The 23450-nt window shown below is 35.7% G+C and overlaps 3 protein-coding genes across 3 annotated transcripts in view; all 3 read right to left on the minus strand.

Annotated features, from left to right (window-relative positions):
* LOC135076068 (uncharacterized) overlaps positions 1-23450 on the minus strand; it is a 239062-nt gene that overhangs the window by 166687 nt on the left and 48925 nt on the right. The gene's annotated exons all lie outside the window — the stretch shown is intronic.
* LOC135076052 (cytochrome P450 6k1-like) lies at positions 706-10162 on the minus strand. The gene is made up of 6 exons (XM_063970505.1): positions 10072-10162; positions 3145-4043; positions 2790-3014; positions 2446-2720; positions 1458-1638; positions 706-1046 (listed from the first exon to the last, which is right to left on the minus strand). The coding sequence occupies exons 2-6, from the start codon at positions 3800-3802 to the stop codon at positions 886-888; spliced, it is 1500 nt and encodes a 499-aa protein (XP_063826575.1). The 5' UTR covers positions 3803-4043; positions 10072-10162; the 3' UTR covers positions 706-885.
* Positions 18478-21818, minus strand: LOC135075817 (cytochrome P450 6k1-like). The gene is made up of 5 exons (XM_063970275.1): positions 20903-21818; positions 20592-20816; positions 20251-20525; positions 19996-20176; positions 18478-19650 (listed from the first exon to the last, which is right to left on the minus strand). The coding sequence occupies exons 1-5, from the start codon at positions 21555-21557 to the stop codon at positions 19493-19495; spliced, it is 1494 nt and encodes a 497-aa protein (XP_063826345.1). The 5' UTR covers positions 21558-21818; the 3' UTR covers positions 18478-19492.

Raw genomic sequence — 23450 nt, forward strand, 5'->3', positions numbered from 1 at the left:
GCCGGTAGAGGAGAGTAAAACATTTTCAGGCTTGCCCTCAAATGGGTTATTTTTTATTGTTTTCTTTAAACAACAGTGCAAAAGTGGAGTGACTATGCGAAACTACATTGTGTTATAATAATATAATCTATGTTTATACTAATCTCTTCGGACGAAGCACTTCGTATAATTATGATTGAACTTCACGTAATTGAACTTCAAGTTCTTTTAAAATCATTAATTATCTTTAAAATCTCATAGTTTCCTTCTTAGAAGACCCTAACAAAACTGATGAATTGGGTGTCTCGAAATATTGTTGGTCAGCAACCGACCTGATATTCAAACACCCTGTATAAAAATATTACACTCCACATGTACGTATTAGGGGGCAGAGCAGAGACTTAAAACCGCTGGTTAAGTGGTCGAAATGGCGAATATTTAGACCAAACATTCGACGACCCATAATAAGAGTGAACGTCACGCTTTAAAACAAACATCTGGCATACAATCAAATTTTAACTAACAAAAATAAAGCAGATTTTATTACTATCGATAGTCGCAGGTTTGTTGACCTATTTAAAAATTGGGATGTAATATCTGCAGATTTATTAAAATTTACTCTACCTATTTCTTTGATTCTGAGTGAGCTTTTTTGTGTGGGCTTTTATTTAATTTTAAAAGTAAAGATTTTATTGTTGGTTTGTATTGGAACTCTAAATAAATAAATAAATTATAAAAAATCTTTATTGAATAACTTATTGACAGTTTTTAACAATAGACTATTCTAAATCTTAATGACTTTATTATGACTGATAAATAAATAACACAAACATAGAAAAATATACCCGTTCCGATCGTTAGCTCTAATATAAGGTCATAATTATAGGTCTAACAATATCATAAGGTCTACGATAGTTTAATGAATTGCAGATTGATTCCTTCAGCAGCTGCTGTAAAGGTGGACCGGTTGTCCAATTTGACTTCTGCTGATTTCGGTAGATACACCTCGTACTCGGACAAAATCATGGATAACACCACTTTCACGTGCAACTGGCCAACTTGAACACCTGCAACAAACGCTTGGTGTTATTGGAGCGAGCAGTGTAAAATGCCTTTTAATAACATGTTGTAGCTATCTTCGAAAAATGAAAATGAAAATTATTTATTTGCAGATGTTACATACAGCAAATAATAGCACTAAAAGACTAATTTCTTTGTTGCCATCATTTTAGTTGTTCAAAGATTAAAAATACGAGACGGAACATTGCAACAGACTTGAAAGATGATTATCTCCCTTATAGCGCCTTTAGTCCCATCAGGTCAGACAGACAAACAACATCTTAATAAGGATTTTTACAAACCACTAACACAGTCTCAAATAGTGTTTCTTGCTCCATCTATCCATCACTACATACATTTCGTACATGTGAAGTACTTAAACAAACTAGTTTAGAACACAAGCACGGCTATTTACTTACCAACACATTTCCTAGGCCCAGCACCAAAGGGTATGTACGCATCAGGTACGATTCTGTCGTTGTCAAAACGTTCCGGCTTAAACTTTTCTGGCTCCTCGAAGTATTGTGGATCGCCGTGCAGACCATACAGTGAAATGTAGACAGGGGTTCCTTTCTCGATAACGACATCTGTGTTCGGGATCTAAAATATGAACTTCATTATTAGCTATCCGTGTCTGTTCAGAATCAAAATCAAAATCAAAAATATTTATTCAGTTTAGACCACAAGTGGCACTTATAAACGTCAAAATATTATTATAGAAAATAATAAAAAAAGAAAAGGTAGCCCTTATGGGGCACTTTACATGTCTCCTTATCTTTTGGGCCCTACCAGCGCTTCGAGACAAACATATTATTATGGCAAGTGCTGAGAAGAAACGCCGGAACAAACTCAGTCACCACCAATTGTCAGGAATTATCTAACGGTAAGAATAACCAAATTCGAGTACATCAAATATGTGCAGACTGAACTGACCACGCATCCTTGTCATCAATATAGTCTTGAACCTTGTGACATAAGGACATAAGGGTATTTTTATATGTTCTTAAATTTGTTTATTGGCAATTCGACAAGGTTGTGTGGTATTTTGTTAAATATGGTAATACATTTCCCCAAGAATCAATTACCTATTTTATGCAACCTAAAAGATGGAACAGCAAGTTTATTCTTATGTCTCGTGTTAAATGAGTGGACGTCGCTTTTCTTAGTAAATAAATGTAGATGTTTACGGACATACATAATGTTATCAAATATGTATTGCGAAGCCACAGTCAATATATTGATTTCTTTAAAAACTTCTCTAAGCGAGTCACGTGGTTTAAGACCGTATATTGCCCGGACAGCTCTTTTCTGTAAAATGAAAATTGATTCTATGTCTGCTGCTGAGCCCCACAGTAAAAGACCATAAGACGTTAAGTGTTGGACTGCAATAAGAAAAACATAAATTACCTGGTAGTCTTCAAAAGTACAACGATCAACAGTAGAAACCGAAGGATGCAGCCTGATACCTTCTGAAATGCATTGGTCCAAATATCTCATTTTAGCAAACGCCTCCAGGGTCCACCCATGTTTATCGATGGCACGTTTGATATCCTCTCTAACTCGGTCTTGGATATTTTTCTCCTTTGCCAACTCCATGAGTGTAAATGCTGCTGCGGTTGAGCTCGATTCAAAGCCGGAGAAAAATGTTCCGGATTGGAACAAAAGATTGTCACCGTCGAATTCTAAAACGGGATAATTATTATTAACGTCTAACATAACATATTGTCCTCTACTACCTATTTATAACTTACTGTAAAGAGAATCCTGCTTCCCATTTTTCAAGTTAATGATTGAGTCAATATAGTCTCCTCTTTTTTCCCTGCTTTTTTCGCGTGACTCCACAGCATTCCAAAACATTTTTCGCACGAACGTAGAGTCAAATAATATAGAATATCCGATCATTTCAACAAGTTCCGGCGTGAAAAATACTGTGACCAAAGCCACCATTCGCTTGAAGGAATGGAAAAACGCCATAACTAGAATAAATACAATTAATAAATTAATTACTATTGGATTCTACTAGAATAAATACAATTAATAAATTAATTAATATTGGATTCTAGTATAATCGTTATGTATCGAGTTATTTTGTGTACTATAACTTACTGTTTTTGCAGTATTCAGAATCGGGGAAGTTGAAGCAATTAGTCTTGGTGCCAAGAGCGACGTTAGCGATGAGGTCAGCTGTATACTTGTAGTTAACGTCCTGGGCATCAATAACTTTAGGTTTTTTACAATCAGTCAAGTGGTCCAAATGATCCATCATGGGTTTACCGGTTTCCATCATCAGCGGAAGCATTTGCTTTAGTTTTCCCCGGGACAGCGTCGGGGTGATCATCCTTCTCAAGTATCTCCAAGCAGGGTTCTTAATGCCGAAAAGATTGATCATGCCGATGCTGTCTTTCTGCACGGAGCCCGCAAAGTGCCGGTTGGAGAAGTTATCGAAATCGCGGATCAGCATTTGCTTGATGATCTCCGGATCTTTCAACAGCAGGCATGGTTTGTGGAAAATGTAGAATCCAACGTAAGGAGCGTCGGCGGGCGCCTCTTTGTACAGCTGACTCATATGGTAGCCAGGTGGAGTTCGAAATAAAATTCCATCCTTGAAATCCCCAAATATCCTACTTGTATTTTTTAGTTGTATGACACCTCTCCTTTTCCAGTAGTTTAGTTTGTAAGAGCAGTATAGATAACATGATAATATTATTGTTATTGTTATTATAAGAAAGTAGCTCAGATTGTGGGGTTGAAACCACTCCTCCATAATAATGCTGCTGTCAATCTTTTTAATCGCAACGAGGAATGTCTTGTGGGGTGTCCTTAATTTGCCTTCGTTTGGTAATAATAACGTTCTTATGCCTTCACCAATTTTAACATATTGCAAATAAATTAGTGATGTTATTCTTCACAATATTATTCTATGACTTTTATCTCTTTAAATTCCCATATTTCTCTTCAGCTTCTTCTTGGGAGATCCACGGAGGTATTACACAATCGTCACCGTTCTGCATAAAAAGAAGAAATATTTTTAGGTAATTTTCTTCAGAGTGGAATGTAATTAAATAGTGGCTGCTTTGATGCTTGTGTAAGCTTGTTGTATTAAATTATAACGAGCTGGTTATGATGGAAAATTATTCAAGAAAAATGATAAATTCTCAGCTTAGAATGAATAAACAGGGCGTCCAAAAATAGTGTTATGCCGAAGCTCAGTGGCCCAATTCACGTATTTTGACAGTCAAGATCTCACTGACGTTCAGAAGTCGTCCCATTGAAAAACAGTTCTAAATCCGTATTCACAAGGGTCATTTCGATCGAAGGATTACTTGATAGGATCGCAACTCAGCGATTTGTTGTCATTGAAGTTTTGTTACGTCGTCCCATTGAAAAACAGTTCTAAATCCGTATTCACAAGAGTCATTTTCGATAGAACGATTATTCGATAGGATCGTAACTCAGCGATTTGTTGTTATTGAAGTTTTGTTACGTCGTCCCATTGAAAAACAGTTCTAAATCAGTATTCACAAGGGTCATTTTCGATAGAACGATTACTCGATAGGATCGTAACTCAGCGATTTGTTGTCATTGAAGTTTTGTTACGTGAATAAGGCTACAGAGGTAGAGCATCACTGAGGCTACCCGAATCACCGCGACTTTTGATAGTTTTCGGGTTATGATTTTTTTTCTACAACATACAGGATTTTAAACTTTTTTAGTTTTCATTCGTGTTATGAATGCAAATACTTCTGAATCAGCTAGGTCTAGTATTCTTACCTTTTCTATTCGCGCCACAGTGACCAAAAAAGTGCCTAAGCACAGAAATTTGAAAGAATCATCATAACTCGAATACTATCAATAAATCGGAGAACAACATGGGGATGATTCACCCGAATACCCAGTCTTAGTGTTGCTCTACCTCTGGATTTCGGCTTGACCCTATTTTTGGGACAACCTGTATGAATATATGAACTAAACTATGATAGTAGCTTTATTATGAAAATTCCAAACAGTTGTTTACTACCAAATAGTTTTAAGAAGGCGCGCACACCGTTGATTTTAAGGCGCGCACACCGTTGATTTTTAGTTGGCCGATAGTTGTGCCCGATTTTAAATTGTATGAAGAATCGGCCAAATCGAATCGGTGTACGAGTAGGTAGTGTGCGCACTCCCGTACATGCCCATACTGATCAACTGCCCAACTAAACTATCGGCCGCCGAAAAATCAACGGTGTGCGCCTACTCTAAAGGTTCAGAAGTTTATAAAAGTCCCAATTAAATGCTAGTTTTGCTCTTGACGTAAGTTGTACCTTCCAATCAGCGGGCGTCCCTGATCAGTGGTTGAATTCTTCGTATGATTTCACTGCAATTCTTTTATAGTTAACTAACTAGCTTTCCGCCCGCGGCTTCGCCCGCGTGGAATTTTGTGTCACAGAAAAACTTTATTGCGAGCGTCCCTGTTTCAAAAACCGGGATAAAAACTATCCTATGTCCTTTCCCGGGACTCAAACTATCTCTATTCAAAATCGGTTCAGTGGTTTAGGCGTAAAAGCAAGACAGACAGAGTTACTTTCGCATTTATAATATAAGTATAGATTAGTATAGATCACGATAATATTAAAAGTAATAATCTCATAAAGATCTAGCTACAAAAAGATCTATAAGGTCTTACTAAGTTTATGAATGACTGCGCAATGAAATTTTAATCACATTTTATATTTATTTACAGCGATCAAATCAAAACGCCTTTTATGCAATAAAAATGGATTATCATAATATACGAGTACATAATAATATTTGCTACGCAGTTGATAAAGATCCGCAAACTCATAATTACCGAAATCCTTGGAATTAACTTTAATTAAATAGATAGTGTGAAATTAGATTAGGTACTTAGATACACTCGTCGATAAAGAAAAGATGATAGCCAAAGAACTTACCGAAATGGTGAAAAGATCATTTCATTTTCACCGAGACATGGTAATACAACAAGGTAGATCAAAATCAAATCAAAATCAAAATTATCTTTGATTTTGATTTGTTGTTAAGTTAGACAGGTCAGCTTATCTCACCAGCAAGCTAGTGTGTGATTATTACATTTTTATTGACCCATGCATAGTTAAAAAAATCGTCTTCTATCATTTTAGAATCCTGATGAACGAATGAAGTACCTATTATGCAGGTTCTTCCTATATTGAATAGGTACCTATAACACTACTTTACAAAAAACGTTTTTCTTTTACCCAAAGATAATTCATAATATTGGATGTGTTATCTGCCTATCCCCTTACTACAAAAATATATGTCATATTTTTATCACGTCATGTTTTTGAGATATCCACAGTAACGTAAGCTATCTTGTTAGCCATGTATTAGTTTCTATTTTGTTTTTATTGCGTTTAAGTATTATTTAAACATTTTCATTTGCTTTAAAATGTCACCAAGGCAGGGTAATTAAACTCAAACAATTTTTACTAAGTTTGTGGTCATAAATATTATTTTGTCAAAAAAAGAAGAGACCAATCACTGAGGCCGTAAAACGAGCTTATTTCTATTACTTTAAAATTATTGAAACAATGGGCCTTGATAAAAATGCGAAAATTGCAGATGTAAGGGAGAGTCCGCTAATTTGGACCAGTTTTTTTCAATCCCATTTTACACATAGTTTTCTTTTGTTTTTGCTAATGTCCATGGTATATAATAAAAGATACATTATTCAACTTACTATTTCATAAGTATTAATTAACATGATTGTTGTATATTTAGCACAAATCAACAAAGTACGAGTTCAGAGCTTCGGTCCAATTTAGCCAACCGGTTGGATAATTTGTACCACAGGGTTACTAAATTGAATTTCAATAAATTTCAAGCCTATAAAAAAACTATGGCAAAATATTATACGATACATTCTTAACAAATTAGGAAACGAAAAGGAACAGTAGTTAATAACATAGACAATCGATATTGTTTTACACGTTATCACGATTTTGAGTACAAGTTTTGCAATTCCAATTATCGTAACGCACACTTGTACCTAATCTACTTTGCCAGTCTTTTGCTTTCATTTATTGTTAGTCAAACATAACTACGCTATTATAACTTCAAAATATGATTTAGTAAAAAAAGTTTCAAAATCCTTTGGTAAAGTTCCATACAACTTGATGTGGTACAATTTAGCCGACTAGGTGATAGTGCTTTTAAAAAATCGGTAAAAAATATAGCTTATAAATACCGAAAAATGTTTCAAATAATTGTAATCCACACTAATTTACGCTTCTAAATAATATATTAGAAACACCCTGTGATTAAATTTAACAAAATTACAAACTAAACATGCATTGTCAAAAGTTACTTGAAAACAATGAAAAAATACTTTTCAAAATAAAACACACGTGTTTGTTGTCACGGCAAAAACCACATGGCCGATATTGATTTATTTTAGTTGTGTATCGCTGAGTGTTGCAATTACAGACATTCAATAAATACTTTACGAAATATGAGGGTGGTACAATTTACCCGGCGGTACAATATACCGAACTCTCCCCTATATTATTGAACTGGACTGCAGGAAAGAGAAAACATTTACGATTCGGCATTCTAATGACATGGAGAGAACCAACAAGTCATACTACTGATTGTTTACTTCTGCCTCACTGACACTACAGGTTTTAACAACAAAAACCGTTTTTCCTAGTTTGTTTGATGCAAAACTCAAAGAAGGAATCTTTGTGGGGCCCAAAATAAGAAAGATATTAAACGATGAAAATTTTGATTGTTACTTATCCTGAGTCAAAAAATAGATGCTTGAAAATTTATTGGGAAACAAAAAATTATGCAGAAATTGTTTCCAATTTATTAAGAAAATACCAAAGAATGGAAGTGAATATGTCGTTAAAAATTATTTTTTTACATTCTCACCTGAATTTTTCCCTGAGAACCTGGGAAACGTGAGTGATAGGTGTGGCGAATGTTTTCACCAAGATTTGAAGGTTTTTGAAGAAATATACTAAGGATTTTCGGATAAAAATAATTATGTTAGCGGATTACTGCTGGTCTATAATAAGGGAAACGATACTAATCAGTATAAAATATGGAGTAAAACGAACCATTTTGATTTGTATTTGAGATAACTGTACAAACATTATAAAAAATAAGTAAATTTAATATCATTAATATTTACAAAATTGGACGTCCTAATTTTTTTTACTTCAGTTTTTATGTAAGGGTTTATGACTCTACCGATACATATTAGTTTCATCTCTGGGTAATACTTAAACCTTGAAAACTAGTGTATTATCCTTTTTGATAACTTTCATGTTTTCTTATCAGAGATACGATTATAATATCCATTGAGTTGTTATCATTCATTAATTCAGCAACGAATACAAGCTACGTACTTGCAATTACATTTTGATTGTTGTAATTAAGGTTTTATAGCAGAGTTCAAGGTTTTGATTTAAGGTTCGGCCAAACTAACGCGATCAGCCGGCGTGTAGCGATGGCGATCAATGCATTTATTTAAGTCTGGTCGCCATCGCTGCACGCCGGCTGATCGCGTGTAATCGCGTTGGTTTGACCGAACCGAGGAAAATGCCGAAAGGCATTAAGTCCGCCTTATGTACAGTCACGGAATGAAAAGGTTCGTCAGTTTTCAAATTGATTCCTTCAACGAATCGCGAGCACATATTATCTTTTGAAACTATGTTACAGAATAATCTCGAGTTAGAGAAAATAATCTTTAACTGTTCGTCAGTAAAGTTCAAAATTATTCAGATCAAAGTTGTTTGACGATTTAACTTGTCAAGAAGATAATTATTATTATGATTGATAAACTAAAACCTTCTTGCTGGTTCAACCTGCCATTATCTATTAAATAAAAAAAACTACATTTTGTAACATTGCACCGTGATTGCACTGATGAGATAGAAAAATAAATAAGCAAAACCTTATTCGTTAGCAAACGTCATATTTATTTAAATGTTAGCAGCACTGTTTCTTGCACGGTTATGTTGGCAGGTTTTACTCTTACAGTACCTACTGCAAGCGAAAACCGACACTAAGGTGACGAACCTTTTCATTCCGCGACTGTACAATGTTTTATGTGCATTTAAGTTTAAAATAATAATAATAACCTTTATGGTCTAAAACTCCAGTTAGGAACGCCGTCGGATCACGACTGTCTCTTTACCCTTTCACGCTACGAGCTCGACGTTTGAACGTCAATACCTAAATAATCGTTTGAGGTATATTTATGAAATTTGAAGCTAACGTTTATCTTGCAAGTCTCAACACAAGAGCCAAATTTGAAGTGTTAATGCACAGTAGTTTGCTCAATATTGATTTAGTCGATTTTCTACTGATGGGAACATGTAAGACAAAAATAAAATTTCCAATATTACAGACCTTCTAGAGCAGTTGCCGCGTAAACTATACAAGATATAGAAAAACATGACTATCTCACCTGTAGCAAATTGAATAAGCTTTTTTTGGTTCAGTAGTCATGTCACTAGGACGTATAAGTAGTTTCCGAGGATTAAGCGAAAAACCGAAAAGTGGTACCTTTAAACCCCCCTCACCCCGCCGGCTCAAGGGCTAAGGGCGGGGACTTTTGCTATGTTCACCTCCTAACTAGTCTAAATAAAGTCCCGAAGTCAGAAATTGTGTTCCACGGATTTCTCTCTACACAGTCGTTAAAGCATTCATTGACTAGACTATTATGTACCTATGTGAATAGAGGATTCATAATATGACATTCGGAAAAAGATACAGTTTCAGATCATGTTTTCAATTATTTCAATGAAGTTATTGCAGTGAAGTCTAATTACTCAAAACTCGTATGTTATTATAATACGTTACATTTCAATATTCTATTTTAAGATGTACTTTTTGTCGAAAATATTATGTATGCATTTAGTTGTGTCTTGTTTGGTGGTCATATAGCGAACTTATAATCTAGTGAAAAAACATTTAAAGTTTTAACATCACAAAATGGCTACCGAATAGCAGTTTTTAATTCATGAAAGAATAAAAATCAGTTACCTGTTTGTCAACAGTCACAGTCACGCGTCACGCCAGTCACCTCGCGCATTGTGCGCCGCTTGGGAAATGGCCCTGTATTTATAGCAATGCGTCTATTTATTGATTTGATTAGTTCAACTACACATTTTAACGTCGGCTGAAATTAATCTACTTGCGCACTACTTTATTGTACTTGTTAAACTTGTTGATTCTACATGGAAAGGAATAATCATTTTGTTTTTGCATTTATACAAAGTGTCCCAAAATTCAACGATAAGCCGGCGCCGCAGGGTGGACATAGTCATGACTACTTTAGGAAAAATAAGAAAAAAAATCTATCTCAATTATTTTTTCAGTTACACAATAAATTATGAAATTCGTCGAAAATTGACACCCCTTATGATATTTTACATTACCATGACCAAAATTTTTCAAATGTTTCTGTTTTTTTGTTTGTATCGGCAACCTAAGTAGTGCTGCTGTCCACCCCAACTCTTAAAACCCCCAGAATAATTGCAGTTTTTTTTACACAATAGTTAATCAAAATATGTTATTTCCTTAAAATGTTGAACTCATCGTTTTGTAAAAAAAAGTATGAACACTACTGCGGCAAGTTTTTTATTTTGACGCAATTATTCAAGACGCTTCGTACGCGTGGATCCCGTTTTACCCCCTTCATCTATCTTACGCGGTTTAGATTTTTTAATACAAATGTTTTTTCCCGCTAACTCCTGCCCCTGTGGGAATTTTGCAATATCCTGTTGTAACTAAGCTTTAAGTTTACTAAGGTATCTGCGTGCCTTTCAAGCGTCTAACTTAAGCGGTTTAGATTTTTCATACAAAAGGATTTTCCCGCTAATTCCCGTTCCCGTGGGAATTTCGGGAATTCCTTGTTGTAACTAAGCTTTAAGTTTACTAAGGTACCTAGTCTATAACCTGCCCAGGAGTATGAAGAATAATCGTACCAAGTTTCGTTAAAATCCGTCGAGTAGTTTTTGTTTCTATAAGGAACATACAGACAGACAGACAGACAAAAATTTTACTGATTGCATTTTTGGCATCAATATCGATCACTTATCACCCCCTGATAGTTATTTTGAAAATATATTTCATGTACAGAATTGACCTCTCTACAAGATTTATTATAAGTATAGAGTATAGATAATTTGTTATCAAACACATATACACTTTAAGGGGTAAAGAGAAAACCTTACAAAAATGAATAATTACTAATACCTACTAATGTTACTTCTCCGTTCATAAATAAAGTAATCAAGTGTGATTTTCATAATTGAGTGACACTAAGCTGATTAGTGTGATAATTATTGTCCATTGATTCTCATCAAATATTATCGGGAAAACACTCGAAGAAAAATATCTAAAACTAGCGGCCGCCCGCGACTTCGTACGCGTGGATCCCGTTTTACCCCCTTCATCTATCCAACGCGGTTTAGATTTTTTCATACAAATGTTTTTTCCCGCTAACTCCCGTTCCCGTGGGAATTTTGCAATATCCTGTTGTAACTAAGCTTTAAGTTTACTAAGGTACCTGCATGCCAAATTTCAAGCATCTAACTTAAGCGGTTTAGATTTTTCATACAAAAGGATTTGCACTCTAATTCCCGTTCCCGTGGGAATTTTGGGAATTCCTTTCTTAGTGCACTTCTACGGTACCTAAGCTACGTCCCTTCCAAATTTCAAGTGCCTACGTTTAGCCGTTTAGGCTGTGCGTTGATATGTCAGTGAGTCAGTCATACAAAAGTATTTTCCCGCTAACTCATGAAAAACACTGTAGGTACTCTTAATAATCCTTTGTAAAAAGAAAAAACACTAATTTATATTATTTATTGAATCAAGATATTATTTTCAGTATACTGCAAGAATGGAGCCTATAACAGGAATATTTAGTTTCAGCCAGATGGGGTTACGTGTCACACTTCAAATGAGAGCATTTAGCTGAATCAGAATCTAAATCATCATAAAAAATTATTTGCTTTAAATGGATCAGGTCTCACAAATATATTTTTTCGGACATGCATATTTATAATAGTAATTAATGATGTTTTTTTTTCCTCTTTTATTTGGCTAATTAATGGCTGATGGCTGATCGTAGATAGATATCTACGATCAGACATCAGCCATTTTATCAGATTGGATTGAATTGGTAATAATGACAGTTCCGGCTCTGCACATACCATGATGTGTCTCCTCGATTATAATAAGTATTCAGATTGATGCTATTCGCTTTCTCCTGAGCCTGAATGTAGAGTTCTCAGAATTTAGAAGGGATGCAGCAAGCTGATTTCATAACGCTGAAGTTTTTGTTTATAAATCTTTACAAGACTTTTCTACAACCTCTTTGACGTTTGGTATCTCTAGGTATTCATGCACTTCAGTGGACTTTGTAAACCAAGGTGCACAGTTCAAGATTTTTAATACTTTATTTTGAAAACGTTAAAGTATTTCTACATTTGAGAAGCTGGGTTTATATCATAAATGTCTACATGGGTCTTACAATGCATTTGTAAATCAGCAGTTTGTTCTCCAGGCTTCTTTGTTCTTAATGTGTTCACGCCAGGTTAGTGTTACTGTTGGACAATCTTCACGCAGGGGTGACATCTCCTGACCTGGCCATCAGGAAGCCTCGATTTCACTCCAGCAAAATTATTTTTGTGGGGTTACCTTAAGAATAGAGTATACTCTATAATCCAACTATAAATATTCTATATATTTAGAAGATAACCTGAGTAAAAATGTTTTAGGCCGAACATTATTTCATTATTCGTACTAAAAACAATTGTTTCATACAAAATTACTCGCCCTAGTTAAATAACTATGTAAAACCATGTATTTTTACTCAAAAAATAACTTATCAATGAAAATTTGTACGTACATAAAAACTAGATAATTGATTGATAATAATTTGGAAGCTTTGAAATAAACACTACTAAGATTGATGATATCTTTGAAAATATGCGTTTAGTTCTTAAGATATTTTAACTAGTTTTTATTCATAGATTAAACCCTTAAAGTTACGGGAAATCAAAAGGACACGTACACCTGTTATGAGGGCACTATTTGGAGAAATTTATCAAATAACCAAAAAAACACGAATTAAAATGCAGATTTTTCTGAAAATGTAACATGTTTATATTATTTTTTGCCTTTTTTGGATATTTTATGTATTTTTAGTATTTCCTGTTATTTAGCATTGCCTGTTATTTAGCATTATTACCTACTGTTTTTATTTTATCAGGATATACCCCTTAGTTTAAAAGTTATTACGTTTTCTTTACGACAAGTAAATGAAAGAAAAAAAAATCTCTGATAATATGTTTTACCTTTTTTTCGTCGATAAAAATAGGTCCACCTATTTTCATATGTGCACTTTATCAAGACTCACACGTCACACATAAAGTTATAACATTGTGTCATCAAAATTTCTAGACGACTCATGAAAGGGTAATCGTGAAAAATCCTAGCATTCGTATCCTCCGCCTACTGGTCACCTCATTTCGCTTTTTAATTACAGAATATTTTATGATCTTATTTCAATAAATTTGTAAAACAGCTGTTGAGTTTCTGAATAAATAAATAAATAAATAAATGGTGCTTCTCCGCAACTCAGTTCAAAGCCGGCAGTTGGGTCAATGGGGCAGACGCACAAATGGGCTACTGAATGGCGGTAGTTACACAATCCAATGGGAGGGTAGTCTGTTAATCGGTGTCCCGGTCCTGTTTGTTTAGACTGGGTTGATCGGGCCTTAATGGCAGTTGTTATTCCCTTTGTTCGTTAAAAATAATGTTGGGTACCAAAAATTTGTTCTTTGCATGCCAATTTAAGTTGGTAATCGATATAAACATAAATCAGATTTAGATGCCTAATTACCTACTTTTACTTTACTAAAAATGGTTCCTAGACAGATCTTTGATTGAACTCAAAAGCATAAGATAAAAACCAAATCTCTGTCTCATTTAATTAAGCATGTAAAATGTATAAATTATTTTCATCTACAAGTTTGACTTGCGTTTAATGCGATGTGCATGTGGATTGAGTGATCCTTGCTTCAATCTTAACAAAAATCGAGGAAGTTTTACTTAAAATATGTTAAAACATTGCGATGAAGTTTAAAAATTTGTTAAACCTAAGATAAAAATGTTATGGCCAATAAATAGGAGCACTCATACCGCACGCTTTAAGAAAACGTCAACATGTTTATTTCAGAAAATAAAGCCTTTCCACTTCTTTTTATAGTATTGAAAAATTGTTAAGAATATGTTAAAACTATTAACAAATTCCGAAATCCCTTGCACGTCCCGTTCCAAAGTTATGACGATTATTTAGGATCACTCACACCGCACACGGGCCGTATGAGTGCTCTTCAAAATCATGACTATTTATTAATAAATACGTTTTATTTCTGTTGGGAAATGTGTGCAAACTGACGACGATATTGCAAGAAGGGCTCAGCCAGCGGGCTGTGGCACGTCAGCTCCACATTTAAGCCAGTCTTGGGTTTCGAAAGTTTTAAGACGCTTTCGGGAGACTGGTGGCTTTATCCCGAGACCAAGTTCTGAACAGCGTCGGTGCACATCGCAGAGGAATGGCCGTTTTTTCATGTCAACCTCTCTATGAAATCGTCATTTGACTGGTATCGACGTCCAGCAAGAGCTCAGAAATGTTCGTAGGATAGCTGTTAGCGTGTGGATGGTGGACAGTTCGTCTAAGATATAAGCAATAGAATTTGACTCCAAAAAGGCCTGCCACAGGCTCAAAACTGACGGCAGGCCACCGACTAGCACGCTTTCAATTAGCTCGTACACGTCCTTAGGAAAACTTCTGATGAATCGAAACAGTCTCACAAAATAAAAAATCATATGTACCCTAATCAACATTTTCCTTTAGGAATCATCTAAGCCTGATATTTCTTAAATTATGACCTTAATAAAAGCAAAATATATGCCAAGTTATTGTTAGAAACGATTAACAATTTTAGATACTATCTCAGTCTGCCTACGAACTACATATGAGCAGATAGAGGTAAAAGTAAGGATCACTCACACGGCATATTGGAGGAAAGAATAAAGGTTAATTTCTTCCTTCAGCTTTTAAGTTTTGTCACACTTATTCTTTAACAAATTCGCTCGTCAGTTTGCACACATTTCCCAACAGAAATAAAACGTATTTATTAATAAATAGTCATGATTTTGAAGAGCACTCATACGGCCCGTGTGCGGTGTGAGTGATCCTAAATAATCGTCATAACTTTGGAACGGGACGTGCAAGGGATTTCGGAATTTGTTAATAGTTTTAACATATTCTTAACAATTTTTCAATACTATAAAAAGAAGTGGAAAGGCTTTATTTTCTGAAATAAACATGTTGACGTTTTCTTAAAGCGTGCGGTATGAGTGCTCCTATTTATTGGCCATAACATTTTTATCTTAGGTTTAACAAATTTTTAAACTTCATCGCAATGTTTTAACATATTTTAAGTAAAACTTCCTCGATTTTTGTTAAGATTGAAGCAAGGATCACTCAATCCACATGCACATTTTAATGCGTTGGATGACGTATCTCTACCGGTAGCTTTAATTGGAAAAAAATCCTAGTTTCCCTACCGGTGGTGATATCTCAGTAGGGATAATATGTGGAATAGGGGCTAGGGGCCAGTGTACTCGCGATGCCTCTACCCGCTAGAAATGGAAGCACATCGCCAGGAGAGCTACCCTCGGAGATGACATCACCCCACCATGTACCTCGTCAGCGCAACCACGGCCACTCTGAAGAGTAAGAAGAATTTTCATTTTTAATTTGTCCTACACTTCTATTGGTACATACTAGGTATAAAAGTTTATTAATGATTTATCCAGCTTTTTAACTAGGTACTCGCCCTTTGTAAACAAAGAGGCGGTAGTGTTGTTACATAGTACTCATCTTTTTAGGAACTTTCTGAAGTTGTAGAGCAGCCGTCGGCTAATTTGATGCATCTTTTGTGAACTCCACGCCTTTGTTAGCCGACACTAGAGTCGCATTACACTTTTCAACTTAATTTTCAACTTAGTGCTGCTTGTGATAGAGTAAAGTTCTTAACGGTCGTACTATATCAGTGGCTGGATGGAAACTTTCTAAGGCTTTAATTCAATTTTGTCTATAAAATCTAACATCAAAAGCAACTTTCATAAAAAATATTGCGATAATTCATCAACGGATGGTGTTTTAAACAATTGATGAATATGTATTTTAAACCATTTCATTTAAGTCTATAAAAAGGCAAAATGAATATACATTACTTTTTTTATAGAATACCTGATTGAAACGTAGAGTTTGGTAGCATTAAATTATGCAAAACAATTTAAAAACCCTTGCAGACCAAAATGGGTTATCGAACGGCGTTTACTTTCATCCAAATCACCATCAAATACGCCTAAATCAATCCGAATCTTTAGGTAATGACGTCATAAAACTTGTCCTGAAAGAACTTCCCTACCATAAAGATCATGTCTCGGATAGTAGGCCTCTAAAATATCCATAACAATGCCGTTAAGATCGTAAGGTCTGAGAAAGGGCGTAAAACAGATCCAGATTTCAAGGGTCAGGCGTAAGGTCAACCTGTTGCCTCCAGAAGGAAGGTATTTTTTATTGCGCAGTCAGACGGAGACTCCGGATTTCTTGGGTAGATAGCATTTTATTGCTTTAGATAGCAACGGGACAAGGTTTAAGCCTGATAGAAATATATGGGTGTACAACTAGCTTTTCACGGCGACTTCGCTCGAGTTAAGCCTTGATCCCGCGGTTCAGTTAAAGTTAAACCAATGCGTGCAGCCCGCGTGCGCGATAGCGATGGCAATGGCGATACAGTCATTTTTTTTATATCTACAATGAGGAAGCTCTTGGCCTGTATTTCACCTGATGGTAAGTGACGATCAGGCCGAAGGTGGAAGCGAGCTTCACCCGGAATCCTCAACCACGGAGGAACTGGCTATCTTACCTCTAACTGCCGAAACATAATAATGCTGTTACCATTGTTGTTATGACGACAGACTTTCTAGGTACTGATCGCCATCGCGCACGCAGGCGCACTCATAAAACTAATTTTATTATTGCAAGTAGGCTTTTAAAAAGCACTTTTACACGTCCCAGTATTAACCCTACCAGCTTTACAATCAATGGGCCAGTGCTGAGAAGAAGCAGCTCAAGAAACTCAGTCACTATTAAAGGTGCACTCGCAAAATTTAAGCGTAGGTCTTTAGAAGGTGAAAAATTATGGAGATACACACATCATATCACATAGGATACGTCATTATATTCACTTAAAGATAAAATATGATAAATTAATAAAATAAAGATATGATAATAATGATTAAATATGATAATAATGATAAAAAAAACATGAAACATTCCCTACCTAGAAATATGACAGGCACTCAACACGTCCTGACATTTCCTAACGAACCCTAACCTAGAACAAAAAGGTCGGACATAATCTCTACATGGCATCTTCATCACGTCCCATTGTTCGGGCCCTTCCATGATAATAGGAGCCCTTAAGAACCCGGCTCAAAATTACGGCACTCCGCCAGTTCATAATCCTCCTAAAATAAAACGGGGTTTATAAGTAGGTACGGGGCTACACACGCGACGCGACGGCGGACGAAATTTAACTATGGAGCCTGATAAAAGTACCTGTATACAGGGTGTCTCTTTTATGAGTCCACAAACAAAGGTTTGATTCTACTTGTTATGTAGAGTACAGTCAGCATTCAAGTAGTTCGTGGCACCCAAAGTATCCAAAAAGTTCGCGATATGTCTATAAAGTTGTGTTGTGAACTTTTTGGAAACTTTAGGTGTCACAAACGCCGACTGTACCAATGAAAAAGTAATTTTAGTAGAATCTTTGTCATTAGAACATCTGCATTCACAGTAAGAGCGATACTACTGAAAAAAAAACTGTAGGTACGTAACTCATACTTAACTTATACTTAACTCAGTTTTTTATAATTATTTTTAATGCACCATTTCGGCCGTTTGGTGTAGTGGTTCGAAACGGACTACTATTCCGGAGGTAGCGGGTTCGATTCCTGCACAGTACAAACATTTGTGTGCATGAACATATAAATTTGTTTGTATTGGACTGGGTGTTTTCTATGTATAATAAGTATGTATTTACAAAAAAAAAGTATTTAAGTATGTTTATGTCCGTTGTCTAGTACCCATAGTACAAGCTTTGCTTAGTTTGGGACTAGAAGCGCAGTGTAAAATGTCCAAGGATATTTATATTATATTTATATTTATTAAATAAAACATTTTATACAGTAAAAGTACATTTATATTACTCACACTAGTCTTATAAGATAAAAATTAGTTCTAGTAAACACATTTTACATTTATATCTTTTTGCATTTTTTCTTTAATAGAAGGCCCTATACCACTAAAGGCTGAAAAAATAAGTACTAACTATCAACATAAGTAGGTATGAGGTACAAACTACAATTAAAAAAACAGTAGCGGTCTAAAAGTGTTCACCATACTTAGGTCTAACACCATAAAAACAATGTTCAGCATTGTTGTGTTCCAGCAGTTGGAAGGAAGTTAGCCAGTTCCTCTGTCGTTGAGGATTTCAGGTCGCTTCCACCTTCGGCCTGATCATCAGTTTCCATCAGGTGAGATGCAGGTCGCAGAAGAACCAAAGTGACCGATATAATATAGCTCTCAAAAGTTCTCGAGGCCTCCCACTAGGTGGACCGACGATCTGGTGAAGGTCGCGGGAGGTGCACAGGACCGGTCTTTGTGGAAATCCTTGGGGGAGGCCTTTGTCCAGCAGTGGACGTCTTTCGGTTCGTCTTTCTTTCTTTCGTTCTGAAACGAACGAACAAACGAGATGCAGGTCAAGAGCTTCCTCGTTGTGGACAAATAATGTATAGACTGATAATATTGAATTCGGGATTCAGGATGGGCAACTCAAAGTTCATTATTGTAGAATTCGAACAATTACACTCCACATGTTACTATGGGCCACTGTCATAACGTCTCGTTCTGACGCAAAGAATCACCACTTGATGAGAGCGAGAGAAAAAGCGGAAATAGGTAGCTGGAACTGTGACCCACTGTACTATTGGAGGGCAAAGACTTAGGACCGCTGGTTGAATGGTCGATATAGCGAATATCTAAAACAAAACATTCGACGTCACATGATAAGCGTGAACGTCACGTTTTCAAATAAACATCCAATCTTAATCTGGCATACAATTGTAATTAACAATAATAAAGTTGACTTTGGAGATAGTGATAACCGCTTTGTTGACCTACTATTAATTGATACGAAAAATCGGGCGATTAAAGCTACCTATTTCTTTATCGTTAATGTGACTGACACATAGAAAACTATACCCATTCAGATCGTTAGTTTCCGTTAAGATTATGAGATATAAATAACAATGTTTATAGTTTAATGAATTCCAAGTTGATTCCTTCAGCAGCTGATGTAACGGTGGACCGGTTGTCCAATTTGACTTCCGCTGATTTCGGTTGACGCACTTCGTACTCGGACAAAATCATGGATAACACCACTTTCACGTGCAATTGGCCAATTTGGACACCTGCAACATTAAACGTTGGTGTTATTGGAGCGAGCAGTGTAAAATGGCTCTTTTAAAATAACATGTTGTACCTTCGAAACTGCACTATACGACTGATTGTTACTAAAAGACCTATTAATTCTTCGTTGCCTTCATTTTAGTTGTTCTAAGATTAAAATTACGTCTGCAGCAGGCTTGAAAGATGATAATTTTTTCAATTAAAATTATTAGTATTTTTACAGGCCACAAATATCTAACAGCACAGTGTCAAATAGTGCATCTTACTCCATCTTTCCAGCACTATGTACATTTTGCTCATTTGATATATTTGAAGAAATTAGAACATGAGTAATTACCATTACTTACCAACACATTTCCTAGGCCCAGCACCAAAGGGCATGTACGCATCAGGTACGATTCTGTCGCTGTCAAAACGATCCGGCTTAAACTTTTCTGGCTCCTCAAAGTATTGTGGATCGCCGTGCAGACCATACAGTGTAATGTAGACAGGGGTTCCTTTCTCGATAACGACATCTGTGTTCGGGATCTAAAATATGAACTTAATTATTAGCTATCGATGTCTGCTAATTTATTGTTGGTCTGCGATAAGAAAAGAACTACCTGGTAGTCTTCAAAAGTGATACGATCAACAGTAGTAACCGAGGGATGCAGCCTGATTCCTTCTGAAATGCATTGGTCCAAATATTTCATTTCAGAAAAGGCCTCCAGGGTCCACCCATGCTTATCGATGGCACGTTTGACGTCCTCTCTAACTCGGTCTTGGATATTTTTCTCTTTTGCCAACTCCATGAGTGTAAAAGCGGCTACTGTCGAGCTCGATTCAAAGCCGGAGAAGAATGTTCCGGATTGGAACAAAAGATTGTCACCATCGAATTCTAAAACGGGATAATTATTATTAACGTCTAACAACATTTGTCCTCAACTACCTATTTATAACTTACTGTAAAGAGAATCCTGCGTCCCATTTTTCAAGTTAATGATTGAGTCAATGTAGTCTCCTCTTTTTTCCCTGCTTTTTTCGCGTGACTCCACAGCATTCCAAAACATTTTTCCGATGAACGTCGAATCAAATAAAATAGGAGATCCGACCATTTTAACGAGTTCTGGCGTGAAAAATACTGTGACCAAAGCCACCATTCTCTTGAAGGAATGGAAAAACGCCATAACTAGAATAATGTACATAGAATTATGAAATTAATTATTGGGTTCTAGTATGATCGTCATGTATCGAGTTATTTTATGCATAACTTACCGTTTTTGCAATAATCGGAGTCGGGGAAGTTAAAGCAATTAGTCTTGGTGCCAAGAGCGACGTTAGAGATGAGGTCAGCTGTATACTTGTAGTTAACGTCCTGGGCATCAATAACTTTAGGTGTTTTACAATCAGTCAAGTGGTCCAAATGATCCATCATAGGTTTACCGGTTTCTATCATCAGCGGAAGCATTTGCTTGAGTTTTCCCCGGGACAGCGTCGGGGTGATCATCCTTCTCAAGTATCTCCAAGCAGGGTTGTTTATGCCGAAGAGATTGACCATGCCGATGCTGTCTTTTTGTAAGGAGCCCGCAAAGTGCCGGTTGGAGAAGTTATCGAAATCGCGGATCAGTATTTGCTTGATAATCTCCTGATCTTTCAGCAGGAGGCACGGTTTGTGGAAAATGTAGAATCCAACGTAAGGAGCGTCAGCGGGCGCCTCTTTGTACAGCTGGCCCAAATGGTAGCCAGGTGCAGTTCGAAACAAAATTCCATCCTTGAAATCCCCAAATATCTTACTTGTATTTTTCAGTTGTATAACACCTCTCCTTTTCCAGTAGTTTAGTTTGTAAGAGCAGTATAGATAACATGATAATATTGTTATTGCTATTATAAGAAAGTAGTTCAGATTCTGGGGTTGAAACCACTCCTCCATAATAATGATGTTGTCAATATTTTTAACCGTAACGAGGAATGTCTTGTAGTTTGTCCTTAATTTGCCTTCGTTTTGTAATAATAACGTTCTTATCCCTTCACCAATTTTAGAAAAAAAAATAAGTAGGTATAGCAAATAAATTAGTGATGTTATTCTTCACAATTATTGGGTTGCTTAACCATACAAGAAGGCAATTTTGTGACTTTTATCTCTTTCCCATATTTCTTCAGCTTTTTCTTGGAAGATCCACGAAGGTAAGTACCTATCAATCGTGACCGTTCTGCATAAAAAGAACACATATTTTTAGGTATTTTCTTCAGAATAGTAATCTTGCTGTGTTAAATTATGATGAAAAATGAGTCAAGAAAAATGATAGGTAAATATTTTTGATTTAGCGAGATATCAAATATTAATTGTTTTATTTCGAAAATTCAAAACAGTTGTTTATTTACTAACTAATGGTTTTAAAGGTTCAGAAGTTTTTAAAAATCTTAATTAATGCTAGTTTTGATTTTGACGCACCTTCCCTTTACATACGTTTATTAATTGCTTAATTTGGGGCTATCTAGCCCTGTGCGAAGTGCTGTGTGAAGGTGTTCAAAAATATTAATATTATTCATTTATTTTCATTGTTTTGATATCTTTCTAACATTAACTTAATTTTGTGAGCAGTTTATTAATTCACGCATGAATTTTGTATGTTACTGACAAGAGAGAAGGATGACTATGAGGTGATCGTGAAAAGAGTCAAAATATAACTTACTTTAAGTAACTATTTATCAAAGATTTACGTTTTGGTACTTTCAAAAATCAAATTCAAATTTATTTATTTGCTTAAAACACGTACATTTCAGTTATTATTTTGTTAGGAGAACAAAATGTTTCATCGACATAGCGATAGCAAACATTTAGTCGTCATGCAGTATTATTATTTAAATATTGATATTCATTTAGTTTATATCCTACTAATATTATAAAGGCGAAAGTTTGGATGTATGGATGTCATGATGTCTGGATGCTTGTTACTCTTTCACGCAAAAACTACTGAACAAGTTATTTATAATTTTCAAATTAGTTTGAGATGCGACTCTTATCGCTAAAAATCAAATAACTTAAACTTAAAAATAGCATCCATATTAACATGAAAATATAAGGTTTCAAGACAACAACCTAAACAGAAACTTTTAAGTAGCAATTTCTCAAAAGAAGTATTTAAAATTGCTTCTGGTGAACTACTACTTTTTAATACCATAATAATTATGGTATTAAAAAGTAGTAGTTATCCGCACCTTTAAATTATACCTCGAACACGTAGTTTATACATAAATTATATAGCTTTCCGCCCGCGGCTTCACCCGCGTGGAATTTTGTCTGTCACAGAAAAACTTTATCGCGGCGTCCCTGTTTCAAAAACCGGGATAAAAACTATCCTATGTCCTTTCTCGGGACTCAAACTATATCTATGCCAAATTTCATCAAAATCGGTTCAGTGGTTTAGGCGTGAAAGTGAGACAGACAGATAGACAGAGTTACTTTCGCATTTATAATATTAGTATAGATAAGTACCTACAATATTTCGTTAATAATAATTAAGCTACTCACATAGACTGCAGAATATTATAATACATAACAAAAAAAACTGTATTTCTCAAACTGTCCGATCTCTAGCGAAGTCGGGTAATCTCTGACAATTATTATCCTGCTTTCGCCTCCGAGATTTATTTTACCATGTAGTACCCCTGTACGACAAGCCAATCCGCACACAATATTCAGCGCAGTAGTAGTAAAAAACAAAAGAGCGGGCAACCCCACCCCTACCACGCTGTGGGCTCGGTGTCCGAGCGGTCTCATTCCTTTGTGCGCACGCGCAACGACCGCACGCAGTATAAGAAA

This window comes from Ostrinia nubilalis, chromosome 11 (genome assembly GCF_963855985.1).
Source record: "Ostrinia nubilalis chromosome 11, ilOstNubi1.1, whole genome shotgun sequence".
Taxonomy (NCBI): Eukaryota; Metazoa; Arthropoda; class Insecta; order Lepidoptera; family Crambidae; genus Ostrinia; species Ostrinia nubilalis.